The 24,761-nt window shown below is 40.8% G+C and overlaps 1 protein-coding gene across 1 annotated transcript; it reads left to right on the top strand.

Moving 5' to 3' along the window:
- The first annotated feature begins 547 nt into the window (after positions 1 to 547).
- On the top strand, positions 548 to 24,761 carry LOC118596392 (zinc finger protein 58-like). Its single transcript, XM_036207267.1, has 3 exons — positions 548 to 832; positions 10,042 to 10,137; positions 22,242 to 24,761. Exons 1-3 carry the CDS (start codon positions 658 to 660, stop codon positions 23,597 to 23,599), a joined length of 1,629 nt encoding a protein of 542 aa, XP_036063160.1. The 5' UTR covers positions 548 to 657; the 3' UTR covers positions 23,600 to 24,761.

Genomic DNA, 24,761 nt, shown 5'->3' with positions numbered 1-24,761 from the left:
GCAAGACATGTCCAAAACTCCTGAGATGGAGTATGGGAGATCTTTGCAAGTAAATGTCAGAGAGGTGGACACTTAACTTTGTTCAGTGATTATACCGTCCCTGTGTCCCTCATCAATCCTCTACACTGTTGGGATTCCAATGTTCACACAAAACAGTTTTCCAAGCTGTGGGGTCAGGTCCATGAATGGCTCACACAGAGTGTAGGTACAGAGGAAGAAGGATTATTATATATTCGTAGGACTCCATGTGAAGACAAAGCCGACATTAAACGTAACTGCCCTAATCCGTCTTTGTTTGGACTTTTCCTTTTTACTTAGATACAGGGTCTCTTTAAAATTTCCAGTCCAGCCTTTCATTCCGGGTCCATTTGTCAAGTAACAGCTGCGCAGTTAGGAGCACGGTGTGACATACCACGGCTGGTTTGAAAACATCTTTAAAAGATACTTCTCATCCCTACATTAGGGTATTGCTTGGTTATTTTGAAGTAAAACTGAGTCTACGTGTAAATATGTAGTAAGATTAAATCACAATACACGGACAAGAAAACCTCCAAGGCTAATATTTCTGTCAAAGGCTCGATTCACATTAATAATCTAGCATTGTGGATCTGGAAGTGAACACCAGCCTCACTCCACATAGCTGTCCTGCAAACTCTGATGCTTCTTCCCATACTCTATTGCAGGCAGCCAGATAAATCTAGGAACTCTAGAAATCTCCATACCTGGATTCTGGGAATTCATTCGCACAGACTTCTGGGAAACGTAGTCTTTGGTACTGTGACATCACAGGAAGCCGTCCAGGAAATCCCAGTCTGTCTTTTGGTTTATACACGTGAGTCTCCCTCAAAGTTTGGCAAAAGTCCTGTCCTAATGTGAATGCCAGTTGCGTCTCTGACATGGAGATTGGTCCAGGGTGCAGCGCAGCCTGAGGCACTGTGCGGGGTGCGGGGTCCGTCTTGAAGGGAGGGGAACCTGAGTGGGAGGGCGGAAGAAGCTGCCATGGAGGTGCTGTGCTGAACTGGCTGGGTCACGTGAGGTTGCAGGTCAGGGCTGGGGAGAAGGTGATAGGAAAGGTACCCTGAGTGATGGTTTCCTTAGGACGCCGCTTGCCACCCGAGTCCGGCTTGGGCTGGGACAGGAAGGCTTCCTAGTAGCGTGGAGTAGATGATAGTGAAGTCCAGGTTTGCAAACTAATGATGGTCAGCTGACTGCCTGCTCCTGAGGTGGAGCTGGGAGCTCAGTGAGCAGCTCTGGTGGGGCAGCATGCTTCTCTAGCTGAGCCATCTCACATGGACGCTGTCAGATTTCTCAGTTATTTGTAGAGCAAACGCGGCCTGGTCCTTCCTGAACTCTGCAGCCGCCTAGTGTAACGGTCTTGAGGTCTTGATCGTGTTCATTTTCTCTGCCGGCTAAAGAATTAAGAGGAAAAACCTTAGGCCCGAGGGTGGGAAATTCTGGAACACAGCAGACAGATCTGCCACTAGCCGCTGCTATAGAAAAGCTTTGACTAGGGGCGAGAGAACATACATATAGCCCAGAGAGAGAGACAGAGACAGAGACAGAGAGAGAGGTGGCGGCATCTGCAGGAAGATAGGGTACTGTAGAAAGTGATGCCAAGCCTCACCTTGAGGACTAGGTTTTCTTAAGTTTTGAAAAGTCTTTCCTTATGTAGGGTGGACCACAATGGTGTGTCAACAAGTCTTGATCTAGCCTTGACCTTGTTGAGCTAGTCCATAAGCAGCATGTCTAGGAACATGTGAAAAACTCTCATGGCCTTGGGTTCCAGTGCCAGGCTTTTGTGTCAGGTCAGCAGGGTGAGGAAGAACTCACAGACTGTGTGTATTCATGTGATTTAAAGTAAACAGACCTGTGATAGAGAAGAAACTCCAGTCTACTGTGTTGCACATCCGTGTCATCTCTGCATTTGTGAGGGGAGACAGGACCCTTTGTTCTCCTCTGCTTCATAACAAATGTGTCAGAAAACATTTAAACATCCGTCATGGTCATGAGAAATACTTTGTGTTTCGGTTGCTTAGATTGTGAAGCTTAACAAATCCATTAAAGCAGCATGTTACTGTCTTGACAACTACTTGTGGTTAACTTCTGTGGATACATCCCAGATGTAATTATCCTTTTGCCATTAACATGTTTTTGTTAAAGATATTTTATTTTGGAGATTACACAATTGTTTGCATTTACTATGTGAGGAACAATTCTCAATTCTTAAATATTTCTATTTGCAGTGATTGTTCATTCTTTTTGGATACTAATTTGCTAAATACTTGTTTTTTGTTTTGTTTGTTTGTTTTGGTTTTTTTCGAAACAGGGTTTCTCTGTAGCATTGGAGCCTGTCCTGGACTAGCTCTGTAGACCAGGCTGGTCTCAAACTCACAGAGATCCACCTGCCTCTGCCTCCCGAGTGCTGGGATTACAGACGTGCGCCCCCACCGCTGCCACCACCACCCAGCGTTCTTGTTCTTTTATAAATGGTTGCTGCCTTTTAAGCCATAGCTGTCTGAATCAGCAACTGCAACTCCTCCACTACCAGCAGCAGTTAGGCCCCAAGGGAAAACTGTTCCCTCAGACTCCAACTCTTGCAAAGCTACAAAGGGAACTTAACTAAACCTCTCTCCCTCTGAAGAACTCAAGATTCAGAGGTTAAGGCGGAATTCTGCTCTTCAGAGAGGCTGAAGAGCAAGTAGCTCACCTCCTCTCCTTGCTCACATCCTCCCAAAAGCCCTCTTGCTTCCCCTCACCTCTCCTTATAAACCCTTCTCCACCTAGCGCTTCCCCACCACTTCTGTCCGCTAATTGCTGCCTGAACCTACTGAGCACAGGTGAATTTTATTTTCTCAAACACATCATTGCATCATTAAACAAATGTTCCAGAGCATCACCAAAACACACCTTGAAATAATATTCTACAACATTAGATTCTGTCATGACCTGATGCTGATTTCTTCTGATTTCACTGATTTCATCAGTTTGCTCTTTTCATATCTAATCTGAGACTCCATTATTTCTTCATTTCCATTCTGCAGTTCTTGACTGATGTGGCTGCTCTGGTTACATTCCTGGGTCTTTTTCTGCAGCTGCAGCTGGGATGCCTTCCCCTGTCCTTACTCCAGAGGTTCCAGTGTGTGCAGATGCTTCTTACAGTCAGCCAGAACAAAACCACTTCCTGCCTGTCCTTCACATGGGCACTGCCATGTCCAACCAGTGAAGCAGACTACTCATGTTGGTTCCTGCTCTTCCACAGGTCCAGTCCAGTTCCCCTTGTTGAGCAGTCCTGTCTCTTTCCTCCCAGGTTTCTTTCCTTGTGTTCTAATGTCAGTGTGAGGGAGGAGTTCCTTGTGTTTACAACTCATGCATGAACCTTGCTGTGTGAGACATGTCACATCTGGGACACTCTGGAGGGGAGGTGTGCTGGGTGAGGACGTTCAGTTCCTGCTTATTATTCTATATGACTATGTCAGAGGCCATGGAGAGACATTGTAAAAGATTTGAACGGGGGTCAAACACATGAAAGGAATAAACCTGAGCATGACAGATTTTCATTACATTGTCATATTTAGTTATATTGGTGCATGTGATAGTGTCCCCCATTGTCATTATCACATGCAGTAACATATCAGTTACATATTTTGAGTTCAGAGGTGTGTCTGTTTGCCCTGCCTATTCTCTTAAACACTGCATTCCATTGTTCTCTTCTCTGCGGGATCTATTTTAACAGAAGTCAGTCAGACCTATGTCAGTGTGTGCCCCAACCATTAGCTGAAGACACTCCACTTGCTGTTGCTTTAAGAAACTCAGAAACAACATATGAACAATTAAAATTCACAAGTAAATCTAGACATCTAATGGACAGAGCATGTGATATTTATTTTGAAACTAATTCTCAGTATATAATTCCATGTTTTCCAAAAAGGACATTACATTTGGTCTCCCATGCATTTTTCATGGTTCCAATTCCATTCTCTGAGTCATAGTATTTCAAAGTGTAGTAGTTTAAAGCAAAAAAATAAAATAATGATTGTTTCATGCCACATTTTTTGGGTAAAGAGCTGGGACAGAGATCTAGGAGTTGTTACTTGATAATATGTGTAGTAGTGTGTTTTTTAAGCACTGTTATGTAATCCATAGATAGGCTGTTTTGAATGGAGGGTCACTATAGTTAAGACCCTGATTGGGAATCCAGTTCTCTCTTTGCATCTGGCTTGGACTTCCCACCAATCTTCTGCTAGTCTTTAGTTTTGTGTGACTATCTGAAAAGATATTTCTGAGGGAGATGCAGGAGTTCTTATCACATCTACTCTATCCATTCTGTTGTTCTAGGACCAGCCTCTGTTCAAGTAGAGTGCAGATTTCCACCTCCCAATCATAGTGAGAATATGTAGCAATTTTTAAATAATTTGTTTATTTTTATTTTATGCGCATTGGTGTTTTGCCTGCATGTTTGTCTGTGTGAGGGTGTCAGATCCCCTGGAACTGGAGTTGCAGACAGTTGTGAGCTGCCATGTGGGTGCTGGGAATTAAAACCAGGTCCTCTGGAAGAGCAACCAGTGCTCTTAACCACTGAGCCATCTCTCCAGCCCAGCAATTTTTAAGGAATGACAGGTTACCCAACTCAGACCAGACATTATTTGCATTTCTTCTCCATGGAAAGTAAGTTTTGCTAGTTTCAAATTACCCTGAAGTATTTGCCATGAAAAGTATTGGGTAAAATCCCACCTAAATGCTATTCTGTTTACAGGTGCACTCCCCACCCACAGCATGTCACAGGAGGCTGGCCCCAGGACAGGAGACACTTCCCCAAGTAGAACCGTGTCCCCTTGAGCTGGGCTCCTTTAGGGGTGACCCTTGCAGTGAGTTCTACATTGGGGACCTGCTCTAGTTCTCTCAGAACAGTGTTTCCATCTTCACTCGTCTGAACGCTTGCCAATCTCCATGGTGACCAATTTTCCCTGTTCTAGGCAATGTCATCATTAAAAAGGAGGGGAAACTGTGTTTTGTTTTTGTTTTCTCATTTGTAGATTTTGCAACACACTGTATGAGCTATGAAGATGCTTTCAACACAGGCCACCTGCTTTTCCCTTGAGAAATCAAAGAGTGTTCTGTTCACCAAATTTCTCCAGTCTGCTTTGATTTGAAGATGTATTGACCTCCTCGTTGCTGCTTCCCTCTGGCCTTTATTAAAGGACATTTTCAATGTAATCATTGTTACAGAGTAGACCTTTCCACTGCTCCAAAAGTCTTGAAAGCATGCCCACCTCCTTTTTAGCACTGAAATCACCATGCATGTTCCTATCAGGAACAATCCTCTCAGTGTGACCTGAGAACCTGTCCCGACCAGCGGGATCTTCAGCAGAGACCCTAGAAGGGGGAATGGTGAATGAAAGGGACAAGAGACACAAAGAATTGACAGCAAGACAGTATTCTGATCAAGCTGCAAAAGTTTATTTCTCTCAGGTGGGTTTTATAGTAAGCAGACCAGGAAACTTTCTTTGGGAAAAGATCAGGGGACTGTTGAGTTGCCAAGCAACCCAACCAAGCAACCTAACCACAAAACATTGTTACTAATGGTCACTGTAGCAGAAAGATAAGGAAATGTTAAATTATTTTCTAATAACTCAAGACTTGTTCAGGCATGTCAAAAGTTTTCTGGTTAGTGGCTCAATACTGGACAACAGAAACTTAACTCAGGCAGGCAATATGGCATGGCTCTTAAAATTGTCCTCGGCAAGAACCTCTGATTTATGAATGAGTTTTCATAGCACTAGAAGGTGCTTTGCAATCTTCCAAGAGAGAACAGTGATAACCCAACAATAGGACTACCTGAACAGCATCTGAACAATGACAACATCAATATACATAGTACCCTGTAGATGGTTATCTCATGTGGTTCTATCCCTAAAGAAGTACATATAACGACCCAGGTGTGGTGGTACATGCCTCTAGTCCCAGCATTCAGGAGGCAGAGGTAGAATTTCTGAGTTCAGCCTGGTCTACAGAGTAAGTTCCAGGATAGCCAGGGCTACACAGAGAAACCCTTTCTGGAAAACCAAAACAATAACAACAATAACAAAAAAATATGTGTGTCTCAGTTTTCTCTTGCTGTGATGAAACATCATGACCTAAAAGCAAGTTAGGGAAAGGTTTATTTGGTTTACATTTCAACATTGCTGTTCAACACTGAAGGAAGTCAGGATAGGAACTCAAACAGGGCAGGATCCCAGAGGCAGGAGCTGATGCAGCACAATGGAGAGGTGCTGCTAACTGGCTTGCTTCACATGGCTTGTTCTGCCTGCTCTTATAGAACCCACCAGCCTAGCGATAGCACCACCCACCGTGAGCTGGGCACTCCCCTATTAATCACCAATTGAGAAAATGCCTTGCAGCTGAATCTCATGGAGGCATTTCCCCAACTGACGCTTCTTCCTCTCTGATGATTCTAGCTTGTGACAAGTTGACTCATAAACCAGCCCGTACAAAATGTACATAAAGGTTGTTGAGAGAGGAAGAATTATTTTTCCTAAGGATGAACCCACTCACTCTCCATCCAGTGCCAAGGGGTCAGTCTTCACAACACACATATAGGCAGCCCTTAGGAGAATCAGCTATTCATAGTCATACAGTTATATGTATGTATGTACATTCTATGTAACAATAATAATTAAAGATGCCCTACATTTAGGTGGAGTGTTGGGGGGAGAGAGAAGTTGTAATGACTTTTTCAGAAAAAAAAAGCCTTTTCAGTTGTAATAATATGGGTGAAACTCAAATTAGTTCAGGCAGAGAAAGATAAGTTCATATGATCTCATTAGTATAATAAGAATCAAGAGTTGTAACTCACAGAAGTTGGAGATGGTATGTTTTTTTCCCATCAGCCAGAGACATCAGGAAGATGAGTCTTGGGGACTTAAGGAACAATAGATGCCCTGAAACAGTGTGATAAGAGGATGGTCAGTGCTCACAGTACTGTTTCCCTGAATGCTGGATTTGTGTAAGCATTATGTAGGGTACATTTCAGAAGCCCAAAAGATAGTGTTTCAGGAGGTGAGCATACCATAACTGAGAAAGATGATCCAAAGCTTACTAATGAAATTACTACAAAATACCCCATTAATACTTAAATTGCTGATAATTTTCATGTATCAATAAAAAGGAAAAATAATGTAAGACTGTTCTCATAAGTCATTCTTGAACTTTACTCAATAAGATGAAAAACAGCTGTGTGGCAGTGGTACATGCCTTTAATCTCAGCACTCGGAGGCAGTTTCAGATATATCTCTGTGAGTTTGAGGCCAGCCTGGTCTTCAAAACAAGTTCCAAGACAGTCAAGGCTGTTATACAGAGAAACCCTGTCTCAAAAAGCAAAACAAACAAACAAAAAAAAAAATGAAAAAGCAGAATCTCTGATAGTTAGTTAGACTAGATAGTTATAATTTCTCAATTATGATAAAAGATAAGTTAGATATTAAACCTTAGACTCACAAATATAAGATAGGATATCTTCTTTAATATTGTAACTATAATTCTTGCTTGATAATTGTTTTGTTATATGTAATTTTACTATGTAAAAGTTAAAACCTTCCTTTAAAAAAAAAGAAAAGGGGAAGTGCCGTGGGATGTTCTGTATGTCAAATGTGTTGCTCTGATTGGTTAAAATAAATAAAGTGCTGATTGGCCAGTAGCCAGGCAGGAAGGATAGGATAGGCGGGATAAGGAGGAGGAGAATTCTGGGAAGTAAAGGCTAGGGCAGGAGGGATACTGCCAGCCACCGCCATGACAAGATGTAAGGTAATGGTAAGCCACGAGCCACGTGGCAAAGTATAGATTAATAGAAATGGGTTAATTTAAGATAGAAGTAGATAACAAGAAGCCTTCCACGGCCATACAGTTTGTAAACAATGTAAGTTTCTATGTGTTTACTTGGTTGGATCTGAGCGTCTGTGGGCCTGGTGGGTGAGAGAGTTTGTCCTGACTCTGGGACAGGCAGGAAACCTCTAACTACAAGAAAAATTTGAAATAGGAAAATAGTAGCATCGGCAAATATATTTCTCAGCTCCAGCACCCTGAGGCACAGGCGTCATATGTGGAAAGCATGCTCAGGAACATCACAAACACATCCATAGATAGCTGTCAGAGAAAAGGAGGTAGGAAGTAGGAAATGACTCGAGGTAAGAGTTCTGTTTTAAATTCTCAGTGTTGATATCCTGTGCTTGCTGGTTTTTCATGTGTTCACAGGTTTGTATTTTTCTGTGAGGTCTTGTTCTCACCTTTGCCTGCTCCATCTCATGTCTCCTGCCACTGTCTTTGGAATCACTGCTGAACTCTGTACGAATTCAGAAACTCAGGCTTCAGCCAGAGCTGCTGCTGCACCAGACTCTGTATTTTCATTTCATTTCCATTTGTGAGTGTGCATATGAAGTGTTGAGGTTTCCTTCTCCCTCACCAGGACTTTCTTCTGTGAGACATGTTCATGTGGGTGTGTACATGTGTGTACAGTGTATAATATAAGCATATCACACCACTACACATTATTCTGTTTTCCTATACCAAATAGGATCACCTGACCAGGGTGGGCACCACCAATAATGGGCTATTTTATATAATCACTAATCAAGAAAATGCCATAGGCTTCCCTACAGGACAGTTATATGTAGGCATCTTCTCAATTATGCTACTCTCTTCTCAAATGACCCTGGCTAGTGTCAAGTTGACAGGAAAACTATCCAGTGCAATGCATCTTTGTCTTTATATTATTATTCGTGGTTTTCATTCATTGAAAGTAGGATATCATTCATTAATCTTTATTTCAGAAAATGCTGTCCTTCTGGGATGTGGCCATTGAGTTCTCTCCAGAAGAGAGGGAATGCCTGAAGCCTGCTCAGTTGAACTTGTACAGGGATGTGATGTTGGAGAATTACAGCAACCTTGATTTCTTGGGTGAGGATCTCATCCATAGTGAATTCTTATTTCACCATCAACATGTAGCTTCCTCGTTTTGTATGGTATCTCATGGGAGTATTTTAACAGCCATTTTCATATATTTCATTTTAAGAAAAAATTAGAGAGGTGCTCCATAGCTAAGAAACATTCCACTATTTTTCTCTGTCTGTGTTGTACTGTCAATGTTGAATATATATTTCATTCATTAGTACCTTTAGTAGAACTGTTAGAAATTCAGTGGCATGAGCCATGGAGCATACTTGTTGATTCAATTGTTTCACAATTCAGTTTTTGTTGGAGTGTTCTGTGTTTTGTGGATTTGTCAAAAAAAGAGGTCAATCCAAGATGCAATTTTAAGGCCTGTATGACAGCAGGAAGGTCCAGCCTCTGAACTGAACTCTGAACAGGTGTCGTACAAAATATGTCATGCATATTTATTGATTGTTACACAAAGTTGTTTTTTTAGCTAAAGTATTTCCTTATACCAAGGTCCCTAATATACTCTTTGTGTCTCTCCAAGGAAAGCACCACCTGTCCCCACGAATTAGTCCTTTGTGGTTTGCAGTACACAATAATCAAATAGCCTCAGGTGCGCCAGAGGCATTTTGTGACCAAAGGCATGGGAAGACTGCAACGCCCCTTCAGAAAAACAGTTCTACAAATCTCAGAAAACAATCACTGTTTTCCACAAAGATTCTTTACTATTTACCACAATGATTCTCCAAGATCAAAGTACTTTGGAAAACAAATATTCACTCTAAAGTTTATGCTTGATCCAGTGAAGAGTATTCATTCTAATACTTAACCCTAGATACAGTGAAAACTATTCATCCTAATGTCTATCTCAAATACAGTGACTTTGCTTAATTCCTACAGATTTTAATGTTTTCCCCTTTAAATGAAACTCAAAATCTAGACATTGTAAATTCCTTTATGTATTGTAGTGGTCCTGTGAGAAAACATTTAAGGAACTGATGTCTGCAGTCAATTATTCCATCATCTCTCCTTATAAACAGTGTACTCGGAGGGACATGTCGATTCCCAGTAGAAGAACACTTCAACAGTCTTGTTCCCTTTTCCTACAAACAGGTCTTGCTGTCTCTAAGCCACACCTGGTAACATTTCTGGAGCAAACACAAGGGCCTGGGGATGTGAAGAGACAAGCAACAGACACTGTGTACCCAGGTGGGTAGGAATGAGGGGTTCAGGGGCAGAGAAGTAGGCTTTCCCATGTGCATTGAAAGATGATGTTGTTGTAGAGATAATTCCTTAGGTCTCTCCTTCATGTCTTTGTTATCAAAGAAAGACATCTCAGACATTCATGATGGTTTAAGTTTCCCAAGCTTTGTAATTCCCCTATGGTGAGCTGTGCATGCATTTGCAGAGACCTTCAAGGTTCTTCATTTTTTAAATCTACATTGTAATGTTAAGACTCAGGGGAATGCTGCTCTATGCAGATGAATCCATTATTTACTGGGGTTCAGAGCAGACTCATGCCAGAAAGATCTCCATACCGATGTGAGCATGATTGGGTTTCTAAAGCCAAATTCACAATTCCATCACAGAGAGGCAGGCAGAGGCAGAAGGCTCAATAGTTTCAGTTGTGTTGATTAGAATAATTTTGGGGAATGGAACAGTTGGATAAAACTCAGGCAAATTGTAGTCACTTTGGACAGTTCATTCCCCACTTATCTTAGGGAAGATTCAAAGCATTAATGTTTTGTATAAAGTGGTTTATGGGGCTATTAGGTACACTGATTTAACAGAGGCAGTTTTGGGTTTTTTGTTTTTTTTTCCAACACTTTTACCACCAGTTGATTCAGCAGGGCCCGATCATCAGACAGGAAGAGGAGGACAGGGTGATCTACAGGGCCTTACACTGTTGACTCAGGGATGCCCATTCAACCAATTCTGGGGACAGTGATTGTGTGGTTCTCTTTCATGACAGTTAGTAGATGTAGGCCTTTAGGTGAGTTGTAAGGCTCATGTGTTTTGGTTTTGTTTTATTTTTGAAGTTAATGTATTATGTACAAGGACTGTTATTTGGATATATACCCAGCCACAAAGAAATTATAAAATTTTACATATAAACCAGATGTTTCCAGATACCTCAGAGCTAGTAAAATGACTTGTTTCAGATCCAGTCAGTGTGGCCACTGTGGCTAGCACAATAGGAAGCATTGTGGCTAAATTACCATGAGTCCAATGGGAGGAAGAGATCTTGTGATCCTTTCTCAAGGTCTGTTGATTCTTTAAACTTCCTCCAAGTATGTGTATGTTCACTGGCTGCCAGGTTTATAATGGGAGCAGGGCTAAGGAGCTGGTCCCAGATGTCTCTGGAAGGTAATTCATATTGACTACTGTGGGTGAACTTTCACAGTCCACCTTACCTCTTCCTCAGTCTGTATTGCTTTCTTTACCTGATGTGGTGGGTGTACACAATGCACATGCACCTTAGTTTAGATGAGTGTCCATAGTTCACCCTGCTGTGCTGACTGGCCCTGAGGCAGAGCCTCCATCATCTTTTATCTACCACTTTGCTGAGGACTCCTCACACAATCAGACATGGACAGCTCAGCTTGGGGCTAGCTTTGTTAAGAGGAGGAAATTCAAAGCCAGAGGACAGGGCATGGCCATTTGAACTAGCATGTAGTTCCCATAACAGTTGGGTAGAATTCATAGGTACAATGTTCCCCTCTACATAAGATCCTCAACTATCAGTTCAGGAGACATTGTGTCCAGAGTGATTGCAATAGTGACTCCATAACTTGAGATGCTTAAGATGTGGTACAGAGTCTAACATCCTCCTTAGCATGAGAGAATACACCCCCTGTCTTGTGGGACATGAGGAGTGATTCCTCTTCCCTACAGATAATAGGTAAGATTTCCTGGCCTGGCTTACAGGCCACAGGGATACAGGGGCAACAGATTCTGGCAAGTCCTATTCCCCATGCATCTTTATCCTTTGATGAGGCTAGCGTGACATTTACTTTCGTAGTTCTGTGTCCCATCTAATGATGAGTGTGCTATTTGACCTTGGGTGTGTCTTGCTATGCAAGTGTAGTATAGATTTAACCCTTTTTATTCAAGCATGTAATTTCAATAACCAATTATTTTAAGTACATATGCTTTTGAATATTATTCCATATTAAGGAAACTTTAAGTTGACCTTAAATTAGTTATCTGTTTTATGCTTAATTTTGATAATATGTACAGAGGACTATATAATGAAAAGTATAAATTAGTCTCTCCCTTCAACATTGTCACTGTAAATGAATTACATTTGTATTTATCATGACTACAAACTCATTTTGGGACACAGTAAGGATATTTAAGCATGAATAATGTGACTCATCATTAACTATTATGTCTTTGTAAAAAATATTTATTTTATGGATATGAGTGAGCTGTTTTCATGCATACCAGAGGAGTGAATCAGATCCTATTAAAAATGGTTCTGAGCCACCATGTGGTTACTGGGACCCAGGACCTCAGGAAGAGCAGCCAGTGCTCTTAACCACTTAGCCATTTCTGTAGCCCCACTATTATGTCTTAATTACCTTTGTTGTCACAGGTTACATTGAGATTGGGATTCAATAAATGAAAATAATTTAACCCTGTTAATTTTTTAACTGAAGCTCTTTTATACCAAAATAGACTTTAAACATAAATACGGTCTATGGATGTACTGGGAACTTTGCTCTCCTCATCTCTTTATAATATATGTTTACAACATCTAAATCAGTCCTGCTGACCTTCTACATTAAGTTGCTTGTTTCATCAGAAATAATACAACCAGAGGAGAGAATTGTAAGGCTGACTTTTAAAAAAAAATTACTCATTTTTATTTGCATTGGTTGTTTGCCTGCATGTATATCTGTATGAGGGTGTCATATTTTGGAGTTATGCATAGTTATTAGCTATCCTTTCAGTGCTGAAAATTGAACCTGGGTCCTCTGAAAGAGCAGTCAGTGCTCTTAACTACTGAGCCATATCTCCAACCCCAAGGCTGACCTTTTTAAGAAACATAAAATGGCTAAAGTTTAACAAATTGAGCAAAGACATAAGTTTCTAGATAGATATCTTTGTGTAAGTTTTTGTTAACATGAATAGACCTTCATAACCGTAGGAACTTTAACAACTTTTGACCATTAAGTATATTATGTTTTGTTATGGGTCACCCTATCTGGATCCTCTTCGGGGAGAGGGTGAGAATGTGCAGCATCAATAATACAGATACCAGGAGTCAGGTGAGAAGCAAGCAGCAGACTCATTTATTGCAGACATAGAGTGAACCTATATACCACCTCCCGATTTCCCATTGGCAGCTGGAGACTTTCTTAGGTGGGTTCTTTTTCTCGTTGGTCCCCAGCATTCTGATGGCCATGTGTCATCAATTACCAGGAGCAGTGGCAGACTCCTAGTTGGGTCAGCAGGAAGTAGCTAGTACACATGCCTATGCACACTATCTGGAACAGGGCAGCTGTGGTTTTATCAGGCTAGCTGGCTGTGCTCCTCCTATATACATGGTGATGTATTGTGTACCCTAATAAAGCCTGCCTAGGGATCAGAGGATAGAGTCAGCCACTAGATTAGACATAGAGGCCAGGCAATGGTGGCACACACCTTTAATCTTTAGAGATCCTTCTGGATCTCTGTGAGTTCAAGGCCAGCCTGGACTACATGTGATTGACTCAATCAGTCTAGGAGAGAAAACAGAGCCAGGCAGTGGTGGCATACACCTTTATTCCCAGTACTAGGAGGTCACATGCCTTTAATCCCAGCACTAGGAATGTTGAGACAGGAAATAATATGGATGGGCAGAGAAAGGTATATAAGGCGTGAGGAGACAGGAACTAAAGACTTTCAACTAGGAAAGTTTTTCAGTCTGAGGAGTCCTAGAAGTAAAAGGTGACTTGTTCCGTTGTCTCTCTGCATTTACCCCAATTTCTGGCTCCAGACTTTTTTTTTAATTATTATTATTAAAGACCATTTACAATTCCTGTTACATATATATCCACTTTTTTATTCATTTTCTTTGTCAGTTCAGTGGAAATCGAGGTTCTATGCCTTGACCTTGTTGTCCCCACCTCAGACAACATCCATGGACTGTGCCTGTCTTAGGTTGGTCTGCCATACAGATCCTTACCTGTCTTTGACTACCAACCCTCTAAGGATTGCTATTCTGGGAGGTGTGCCAGGGTGGAGGGAGCAGTAGTTAGCAGCAGCCTTATGTATTTCCCTAAGCCAAGCCTGTATAACCTCATAGGGAGGCCCACACTCAGGAAATTCTAACACCATGAGCACCTTGAAGATAGTCTTGTTGATGGACCCTTGTCATGACACATGCTGTAACAGATACTTGATAATTATTAACAGGAAGACAAAACAGCCAGAGAATGTATTGGAACCAGGTGACTGGTGCTTAGTTGAGGACTTCCATGGTTAATTAGGTCATGGCTGTATGCCCACATTGTGTCTCTGGATGGAGAGTGGTAGTCAGGAGCTGTTCCTGGGTTCTACCTCCGGGGGGTGTCAGCCCTTATATTGAGGCACTGGGAAACCCAAAACTGAAAGATGTACCTCTCTACATGGACAAACAGACAAACAAGGAAAGGGAAAAGGAGAGGGAGTCCCAGTGCTCACCTCTGAAGGGACCAAACCCACAAAACACCGAGGGGCCAACTCACCTACCAATCACTGAACAGGGGGTGCTAAATTACACTGTGGAAGAAAGGGGATGTCCAGAGGAGCAATGACACCCACACAGGCACTAGCCCCTCATTGGGAGCCATATGTTGCAGGTTGCTCTGCCTGGACACCCTTTGGGGAGGGAGTGAAAAGGCATGGTGTCGACAATACAGACACCAGGAGTCAAGTGAGAAGCAAGTAATGGACTTGTTTATTGCAGATATGGGGCAAACCTATATACCCCCTCCCAATTTCAAATTGGTAGCTGGAGACTCTCTTAGCTATGTTGTCTCTTTCTCATTTACCCCCAGCATCCTGATGGTCATGTATCACCACTCACCAGGTACAGGGTCAAACTTCAAGTTGCATCAGCAGGAAGTAGCTAGCAGGCATTCCTACGTGTGCTACCTAGAACAGGGCAGCTGTGGTTTTATCAGGCTACACTCCTATAATCTTCAAAGGCCTGTATAATATAGTCAGATTTCCCATCACTTGGCTTCAAGGTTTTAAGGTTTTGCCCCATCTTATTTATTTATCTATCTTAAATAACTTAATCCTTTTATTAGAGAAATATCATCTAATAGATATCTTTTTCATATTTTAAAAATGGTTTCATTGATATAAACAGAGAAAACTTACATTCAGCAAAGGGTTTGGAGATGTCAAAAGCCTAGGATGAGAGAACAACTTTTATAAACACCAAGAGCAGGATATACTGTAGAGTTCAATCTGTACTTGACTGAAGAATCAATTGAGACATCTCATTTCCTTTGGACCAGGCATGAGAACCTTTACATATATCTCCCTTCATTAAGCAATTTCCAATGTGACATGATCACAGCAAGAAGTAAATTTACCATTTGTTGTAAGAAAATTTCCTAAAGGGGAGAGGTTTTAAATAACATCTACTTTCATGGGGTCTGTACCCACCATACACAACACACTCTGTAGACAAGGCTGGCCTCAAACTAACAGACCCACCTGACTCTGCCTCCTAAAGGGGTAAAAGATGGTTCAGTGGTTAAGAGAATTGGATTTTCTTCCTAAGGAGCCAGATCCAATTCTCAGAACCCACATGGTTCTGTAAGACATAATTGTAATTCCAGTTCCAGCAGATCTGACATCCTCACACATACCTATGTACAGGCAAGGCAACACATCACTATATGCAACAGCTTTCTCATAATGCAGAGGTGGACTTCCCCACCCAGTATTAGTTTTTCTGGCCTGTATACCCTAGAGTTTCCAGAAGATCTCAAAATTTCATGCAATTAAAGCTTCATTTCATGCAACTATCTGGGCTGAATGACTGGATACTCAGGTGAGGCTGCAATGACTTGGCCTATATCTTCTGTTTTAAAGGAATATCAACATTTACAAGCCCAGCTCTGATTATTTTTATCAGACACAGCTAGAGATGTCAAGATGGTAGGTGTTCAGCTAAGAAGATAATTGTGCAACATTAATTTAATAAAAGAAGGTTGAATCCAAATGACACAGTGAGGATACTGTGATGAATTAATATTACCCATGTATATACTGTTAAACCATTGTGCTTTGAATGTTTCAAGGTCAGCCTTATAAAAAAGGTAAGACAGTTATTACATGAACCCTAATGGGTCTTAAATAAAAAGCTGGAGCCAGATATTGGGGTAAATGCTTGAAGATCAGAGGAAACAAAGAAACAAGCTACTAGTGGAACTTCTCATGACTACCTAATCCTCAAGCGAAGTGGAAGTGAGATCCTGTTTCCATGAATCCTCAGACTGAATGCTTTCGAGTCAGCCAAAACAGCTTTGAAGTCCTGTTTCCACCTGTCTTATATTCCTCTCTCTGCCCAGCCATATCACATCCTGTTTCAACCTCCCTAGTGCTGGGATTAAAGGCATGTGACTCCCAAGTATTGGGCTTAAAGGTGTGTGCCACCACCTCTTGGCTCTGTTTCTCCTTTAACCTGGATTAATGCCATTAGTCCAACGTGGCTTTGAACTCACAGCAATCCAGATGGATCTCTGCCTCCTGAGTGCTATGAGTAAAGGTGTGTGCCACCAAGGCCTGGCATCTAGTGGCTGGCTCTGTCCTCTGATCTTCAGGCAAATTTTATTTGTTAGAGTACAAACAAAATATCACCACACAGGGTTTGTCTGTATAGTTCTGATTGTCCTTAAACTTGTTCTGTTGACCAAGCTGGCCTCAAACTAACAGAGATCCACCTGCTTCTGCCTTCCAAGTGCTGGGATTAAAGGTGTGTGCTTCCACTACAGAGCAGTATTGAGATATTTTTAGACAGTGTCCCTTTTTATCCATTACATGGATCAGCATCCCATTGGTTGTTTTTATTCTATACATCTTTCTTCCATGAGGTAATTAATAGTAGCATTGGAAACAGGTCTATTCTTAAATGCAAGGTATCTTTTCTGGAGCTGTCCTGATGTTCTGCCTGTCACAGAGTCAGGGAGCCAGCCTGACTCAGGACAGGGTAAAAGAAACTCTGAGACAAATTGGCTTCAATTTGAAGTGGGTGGGGCAAATCCTATCTCCAGAGCCAGGATTTCATTGAGCTTAAAGAGTATATGACTACTTTTAAAAACTATTATCTACCTTTAAAAGGCATTTGTTTCTCTATAAGACTGAACCCAGTCATTTGCATATCAATAATTCACTTGTGTGTCTACATATGGTGGCAAACAACCTTAAAAGTTTAATATATATTTTCCTTCTCATAAAGATATCAATATTTAGGATGATGTAACGATTCTATGAGATTGAGACATATTGACTTCCTTGTGTGTCATACTTCTAAATTGTAAATACATAAGTACCTGTTACATAGAGACAATTAAACAAACTATAAAAACTAGACATCGAAGTAACTGAGGAAGTGTTGGTGGAGCATAAGCAAAGATCAACCACAGGCTTAGTCCGAATGGGTCCACAAATCATAAAGAATGTCCTGTCTCAGAAGCAGCAGGCTCAGAGCAACAGTAGAAAGGAGCCAACATAACTTCCATCTCCACTCTTCCACAAAAGCAGTACAGCTAACTCACGGAAAAACTGCCTGCAATTCCTTGGCCACTTTGAGATGGATTCCTAGATCCACAGGTAGCTAGGCATTTGATTGATGTCTTAGTTAGGATTTCTGTTGCTGTGAAGAAACACCATAACCGCTGCAACTCTTTTTTTTTTTTTTTTTTTTTAGTTTTTAGTTTTTTGAGACAGGGTTTCTCTGTGTAGCTTTGCGCCTTTCCTGGATCTTGCTCGGTAGACCAGGCTGGCCTCGAACTCAGATCCGCCTGCCTCTGCCTCCCGAGTGCTGGGATTAAAGGCATGTGCCACCACCACCTGGCCACTGCAACTCTTATAAAGGAAAAATATTTAATTGGGGTGGTTTACATTTTCAGAGATTCAGATGTTTATTGTCATCGTGGTAGGACATGGTGGCAAGCATGCAGACATGTTGCTCGAGCAGGAGCTGAGAGTTCTAGATCTTCTACAGGTAACAGGAAGTGGTCTGTCTCTCTGGGAGAGGCTTGAGTATAGATGAGACCTCAAAGCACACCTCCACAGTGGCATACATCCTCCAGCAAGCCCACACCTCCTAATAGTGTCACTCCCTTTGGGGGCCATTTTCTTTCACACCACCACAATGCTTCAGGGCCTCCCCCCTTGCCACATTATAGCCCCTGGTTCTGTGACTCCCATAGTCAGCTTGTGTTCTGCAGCACAGGTGGCCCTATCTCTATTGGGACCTTATTGGGCATGTATAGGTTGGTGAGATTATGTGGCCCCATTACTATTGGTCTTAGGAGTCTCTTGGGGGAGTTTTGCTGGGAATAGAGTACGTGTGGGTCTTAGAGAAGACCATAAGGGGGAGCTCAGTGCCTCAGATGAGTGAGTAGACAAAAAGACAGGGAGTTTTCCAGACTCACTAATACAACCTCAGATTAGAAGTTTTTAAGCATTAATTCTTTGGTCAATATCCCCCCCACTTAGGAGACCCAGGGAAGGAGTCCCTGTCAGGATTGTTCCACATACCAGAATCTGGACCAGAGAAACATACCTACACACAGCTCTTCAGAGCACCAGAAGAACTAGGTTGGTTTTGGTGTCCTGAAATACAGTATTCATTTATGGACTCACTGGCCCTGGTTTGATTGGGTTTGTAAAGCCAAACCCATAAATACCTCATACTAGAGGCTGGCCAGGGGCCTGAAATGTCAAAAGTGTCAGTTTCATTGATTCAGATAATTCATGCTGTAAAACAGGAGATCTTCCAAAGCTGCAGATGAGGCTGCATGACCGTGTTTTGTACTTGCAAATTTTCCTGCATTATGCCTGGTCCGCGGTCAGAACAAATCTCTCTCATCCATTGGTCTGGACGTGACTCTGACCCAAGTAAACACACAGAGGCTTATATTATTTACAAATGACATGTCCCAATGGGTCAGGCTTCTCGCTAACGAGTTCTTACATCTTAAATTAATCCATTTCCATAAATATATACTTTGCCATGTGGCTCGTGGCTTACTTCTTGTTTCTCTTGGCGGCTGCTGACAGTGTCTCCTCTGCTCTGTCTTTCTCCTTCTTCTCTCTCTAGTTGGAATGTCCTGTCTAACCATATTTTGCCTCACCATTGACCAAGCAGCTTTATTTATCAACCAATCAGAACAACACACATTCACAGCATACAGAATGATATCACCCATAAGTATTTTCTTAGGAGGATTGTTTAGCTGGGGGAGCAGTTGAATAAAATTCAGGCAAAAATGGAGCCACTTTGGGCAGTTCAGTAACAGACTGTGCACTGTTTCTACTCCTCAAAAAATTGCGCACTTTTCTAGAGACCAAGTTATGAAAACAATGTAAGATACCAACTTTTATTCATATCACTTATACTCATGTTAATGAAAGTCATCTCATTAGAGTCCTTTGTGAATGATGAACATAATTTCTAAAATTTTTTCCTAACACACATTCAGTAATAAGGATTCAAATCCATGCACTTTGGGGATATATATTTCAAAGATTTAAACTGTTCACAGCTAGGAAAATGTGTTTAATGAATTTTGTAGATTCAAGATTATTTTCTTTTACTTTGCAATTTGATATCTGGTATTGTTATTTAGAAGTATGTATTAGCTATAATCATTTGTTGTGCATGTACTATGTATTTTGGTGGGTGGATAAAGCAGATTGATGAAATACGTAAGGACAGTGTAAGATGATAATATCTATGAGCTGGGATGGAGAGATGGCTCAGGGATTAAGAGCACTGTCTGCTCTTCCATGGCTCCTGAGTTCAATTCCAGAAACCACATGGTGGCTCACAGCCATGTATAATGAGATTTGTTGCCCTCTTCTGGTATGTAGGCATACATGCCAGAACACTGTATAGAAAATAAATAAAGAAATCTTTTCTAAAAATCAATGAGCTGTACTTCTGTAATTTTCACTTTGTGTACAAACAGGATTCTCCAATTTTCATGCCTTATTTGTTGTCTATATCCATTCTGTGCTCAGTATTTCTTTAATCTTATAAATGAATACATCTTAAAAATATGTCATGGCTCGCTCCATTAATCCTAGCACTGGAGAGGCAGAGGCAGGCAGATCTCAGAGTCAAGTCCTAATGGTCAGGACAACAAGGACAAAACCGAGAAATCCTGTCTTAAACAAAACAAACAAAAGAAATAGGCAATTTTGTAATTTATTCATTAACAGATATCCTCAGCAAAACTTCTGTTATTCACAGGTGACTTGAAGTTTTGTTTTGTTGTTTTGTTGTTTTTATCATGACTTGATATGTTTCAGGTATGTAATTTCATGTCATCTGTTGTGGAATAATCTTTTTATTATGAGAATGTGTCACTTGGATTGGTTTAATAAAACGCTGAGTGGTCATTAGCTATGCAAGATTTTTGGGGCCAAGAGTACACTAGAAAATGTGGGAGGTGCTAGGCCACAGAGCAAGCAGCATGGACATTACAAAGTAAAGATAATTAAGCCATGTAAAAGAAGTAGATGAAAAGAATTGAGTTAATTTAACTTATAAGAGCTAGTTGAAACAAGCCTGAACTATTGACAAACTTTCATAATGAGTAATGAGTCTATGTGTCATGATTTGGAAGCTGGCTGGTGGGACAGAGAAAGTTTCCCTACAGTCATCCAAATAAAAACATAAAATATTATCCAGAATTTTTGAGCTATATTATTTAATCTTTTGCTGGACCATCTACATTTTGTGCAGCATATCTTTTGGACCTTCCAAAATAAAACTCTATGTGGAAGATAAAACTTTTGTATTTTGATGATAACTCAAAAATCACACAAAAACAATTAACTTTCTCTTTTTCTGCTTGGCTGCATTATAATTTCATGGATGTGTGGTCATATAACATCTGTTTTTGTTTTTGTTTTTTTCTGCCTGTCCTGGATTTCACTCTGTAGACCAGGCTGGCCTTGAACTCAAAGAGATCGACTTGGCTCTGCCTCCCAAGTGCTGGGATTAAAGGTGTGCACCACCACCACCCAGCAACATCTATATTATTTAATGGACTTATTTTTGTTAGTAAATTGGCCTTAGAACTTACTTACCTATTTAACTTTGAATAATATGCCATTATTTGCTGCTGTGGGATGTTTTCTATGCTGTGAATATGTTGCTCTGATTGGTTAATAAATAAAGTACTGATTGGCCAGTAGGAGAGAGGAGAATTCTGAGAAGTAGAAGGCTGAGGCAGAGAGACACTGCCAGCAACTGCCATGAGTACCAACATGTAAGGTACTGGTAAGCCATGCGCTGTAGTTAGAGTTTTCCTGCCTGGCCCAGTCAGGACAAATCTCTCTTACCTGCCAGTCCCACAGTTGCTCAGACCCAACCAAGAAAGCACACAGAAACTTACATTGTTTAGAAACTGTATGGCCGTGGCAGGCTTCTTGTTATCTGCTTCTTCTATCTTAAATTAACCCATTTCTGTTAGTCTATACTTTGCCACATGGCTTGTGGCTTACCAGTGTCTTTACATGTTGCTTTTTATGGCCGCGGCTGGTGGTGTCTCTCCCCAGCCTTCTACTTCCCAGAATTCTCTTCTCTCTTGTCCCGCCTATACTTCCTGCCTGGCCACTGGCCAATCAGAACTTTATTTACACAGAGCGATATCCACAGCAATGCACCATGTGGCAAGGTATAGATTAATAGAAATGGGTTAATTTAAGATAGAAGAACTAGAAAACAAGAAGCCAGCCATGGCCATACAGTTTATAAGCAATATAAGTCTCTGTGTTTACTCGGTTAGGTTTGAGCAACTACAGGACTGGCGGGTGAGAGAGATTTGTCCTGACCATGAACCAGGCAGGACTGGAGAAAACTCCAGTTACAATTTCCATGTTCTATTTGAGTGTGCTCTTATTCCAATAAAAGCATAGATTATTTCTACTGCTCTATTTTGTGAATGATAGACAATGTTTACAGGTATGAAAGTATACTGTGTTTTCTGATTTATGGTTAAATATGTATATCTCTCCATTTTAACAGTAAGCATTATATGTATGAAAAATATTACTTAGCTTTTGATTATATCTCAACTTTTCCTCAACAGGAACAATACCAAATGACTGTAACAATTATAGCATGGCCATTGACTGTAACTCACTCCTTACTCAACGCCAGAGAATTCATACAGGGGAGAAACCCTACAAGTGTGAAATATGTGGAAAAGCACTGAGTTCTCAAAAAACCCTATCTATACACCAGAGGCTCCATACTGGAGACAAACCCTATATGTGTAAAGAATGTCATAAGGTGTTTAGTACTCGTTCATCACTTTCTATACACCAGAAAAATCATACTGATGAAAAGACGTACAAGTGTGAAGAATGTGGCAAATCATTTTACTATCCTTCAATGCTGAAGCATCATCAAAGAATTCATTCTGGAGACAAACCCTACAAGTGTGAAGGATGTGGCAGAGCTTTTTATTATCCTTCATTCCTGAAGCGACATCAAAGAACTCATTGTGGACAGAAACCATACAAATGTCAAGAATGTGGGCAGATGTTTTCCTGTGCTTTAATCCTTAATAAACACAAACGAATTCATATTGATGAGAAACCCTACAAGTGTGAACTGTGTGGAAAAGGATTTACTAGGCCTTCTGTCCTTTCTGAGCACAAAATATGTCATACTGGAGAGAAACCCTACAAGTGTAAAGAATGTTACAAATGTTTTTCCTCTTCTTCAACCCTGAGAAATCATCAAAGAATTCACTCTGAAGACAATCACTACACATGTAGTGAATGTGGCAGAGCCTTCTACACGCTTTATGCCCTTACTCAGCACAAGTTTGTTCATTCTGGAGAGAAGCCATTCAAGTGTGAAGAATGTGGGAAAGCTTTTTATGATCCTTCATACCTGAAGAAACATCAAAGCGCTCACTGTGGGCAGAAACTGTACAAGTGTGAAGAGTGTGGAAAAACATTTTTCTCTGCTTTAGTCCTTAACAAACATAAACTAATTCATTCTGGCGAGAAACCCTACAAGTGTGAACTGTGTGGAAAAGGATTTACTAAGCCTTCTTTCCTTTTTGACCACAAAATATCTCATACTGGAAAGAAACCCTACAAGTGTGAAGAGTGTGACAGATGTTTCTCCACTTCTTCAACCCTAAGAAGACATCAAAGAATTCACTCTGAAGACAATCCCTACAAGTGTGAGGAATGTGGCAGAGCCTTTTACATGCTTTATACCCTTACTCAGCACAAGTTTATTCATTCTGGAGAGAAACCCTACAAGTGTGAAGAATGTGGGAAAGCTTTTTCTTATAATTCTATCCTGATCCAGCACAAATTAAGTCATACTGCAGTGAAATCTTATCAGTGTGAAGAATGTGGGAAAATGTTTTACCCTACTTCAAAACTAAAGAAACATAGAAAAATTCATTATAAAGAGAAACTGTAGAAATGTGAATTCTGTGGAAATGCCTTTTCTAGTAATTCTTCCCTGGTTCAGCATAAAATAGTTCATACTAGAGAAATGTCCCAAGTATGAAGAATGTTTTCCTGTACCTCAAAACTGAAGAGACACAAAGGAACTCATTGTCAAGAGAAACCTTTCAAATGTGAAATATGTGGTAAGGACTTTTGTACTCACCCAGAACTTTCTGTACATAAGAGAATTGATGCCAATAAGCTACCACACAGTGTGAGGAATGTGGAAAAACATCTTCTAGGCTCTCATACCTTACACTTCACACATACATCATTTCAGGGAGAAATCTTATAAATGTGAAGAATGTGGCAAAATGCTTTACTTGATTTGGGCCTTAAAAAAGCACTACAAAATTCATACTGGAGAAAAACCATACTAGTATGAAGAATGTCACAAAGCCTTTAGTACACAAACAACCCTCAAGAGACACAAGACAGTTCATACTGGAAAGAAACCCTACAAGTGTGAACTGTGTGGAAAAGGATTTACTAAGCCTTTTGTAATTACTGAGCACAAGATAGCTCAAACTGGAGAGAAACCCATAAGTGTGAGTTATGTGGCAAAGGTTTTGCCTATTCTTCAGACTTTAAAGCACATGAAATAATTCATTCTGAAGACAGTTGCTACACGTGTGGGGAATGTGGCAAAGCCTTTACCAAACTTTGTATATTTACTCAACACAAATTTGTTCATATTGGAGAGACACCATACAGGTGTGAAGAGTATGGCAAAGGATTTTCTAGTCCTTCATATCTTAAGGGACATAAAACAATTCATTCTGAAGAGACTGCCTTCAAGTGTGGAGAATGTGGCAAAGGGTTTGTGAATCATTATACCCTTTTTCAACAATAAGACACACACACACATATGATTATAGAATATTCCTCTTGTACAGTGTAAAAATGTATCACTGGAATTGGTTTAATAAAATGTTGATTGGCCAGTAGCCAGGCAGGAAGTATAGGTGAGGCAACCAAACTAAGAATGGTGGGAAGGAGATGCATGGAATGAGGACTTGTGAGCCAGATCCAGAGGGAGCAGAAGATGAATGTGTCATGCTTATAAAGGTACCGACATGTGGCTGAGTATAAATAAGGAATATGGGTTAACTTAAAATGTAAAAGCAAGTTAG

Source organism: Onychomys torridus, chromosome 15 (assembly GCF_903995425.1).
Source record: "Onychomys torridus chromosome 15, mOncTor1.1, whole genome shotgun sequence".
Lineage (NCBI taxonomy): Eukaryota > Metazoa > Chordata > Mammalia > Rodentia > Cricetidae > Onychomys > Onychomys torridus.
Note: the sequence above shows the minus strand (reverse complement) of the source record. Positions and strands in the feature narration are given on the sequence as shown.

Excerpts from the sequence above, each read along its gene's own strand:
- LOC118596392 (XM_036207267.1), top strand. The coding sequence starts at position 658 with ATGCTTCTTCCCATACTCTATTGCAGGCAGCCAGATAAATCTAGGAAC. Across the intron at positions 833-10,041 it reads CTGTCTTTTGGTTTATACAC|GTCTTGCTGTCTCTAAGCCA; the intron begins GTGAGTCTCCCT and ends TCCTACAAACAG. Across the intron at positions 10,138-22,241 it reads AACAGACACTGTGTACCCAG|GAACAATACCAAATGACTGT; the intron begins GTGGGTAGGAAT and ends TTTCCTCAACAG.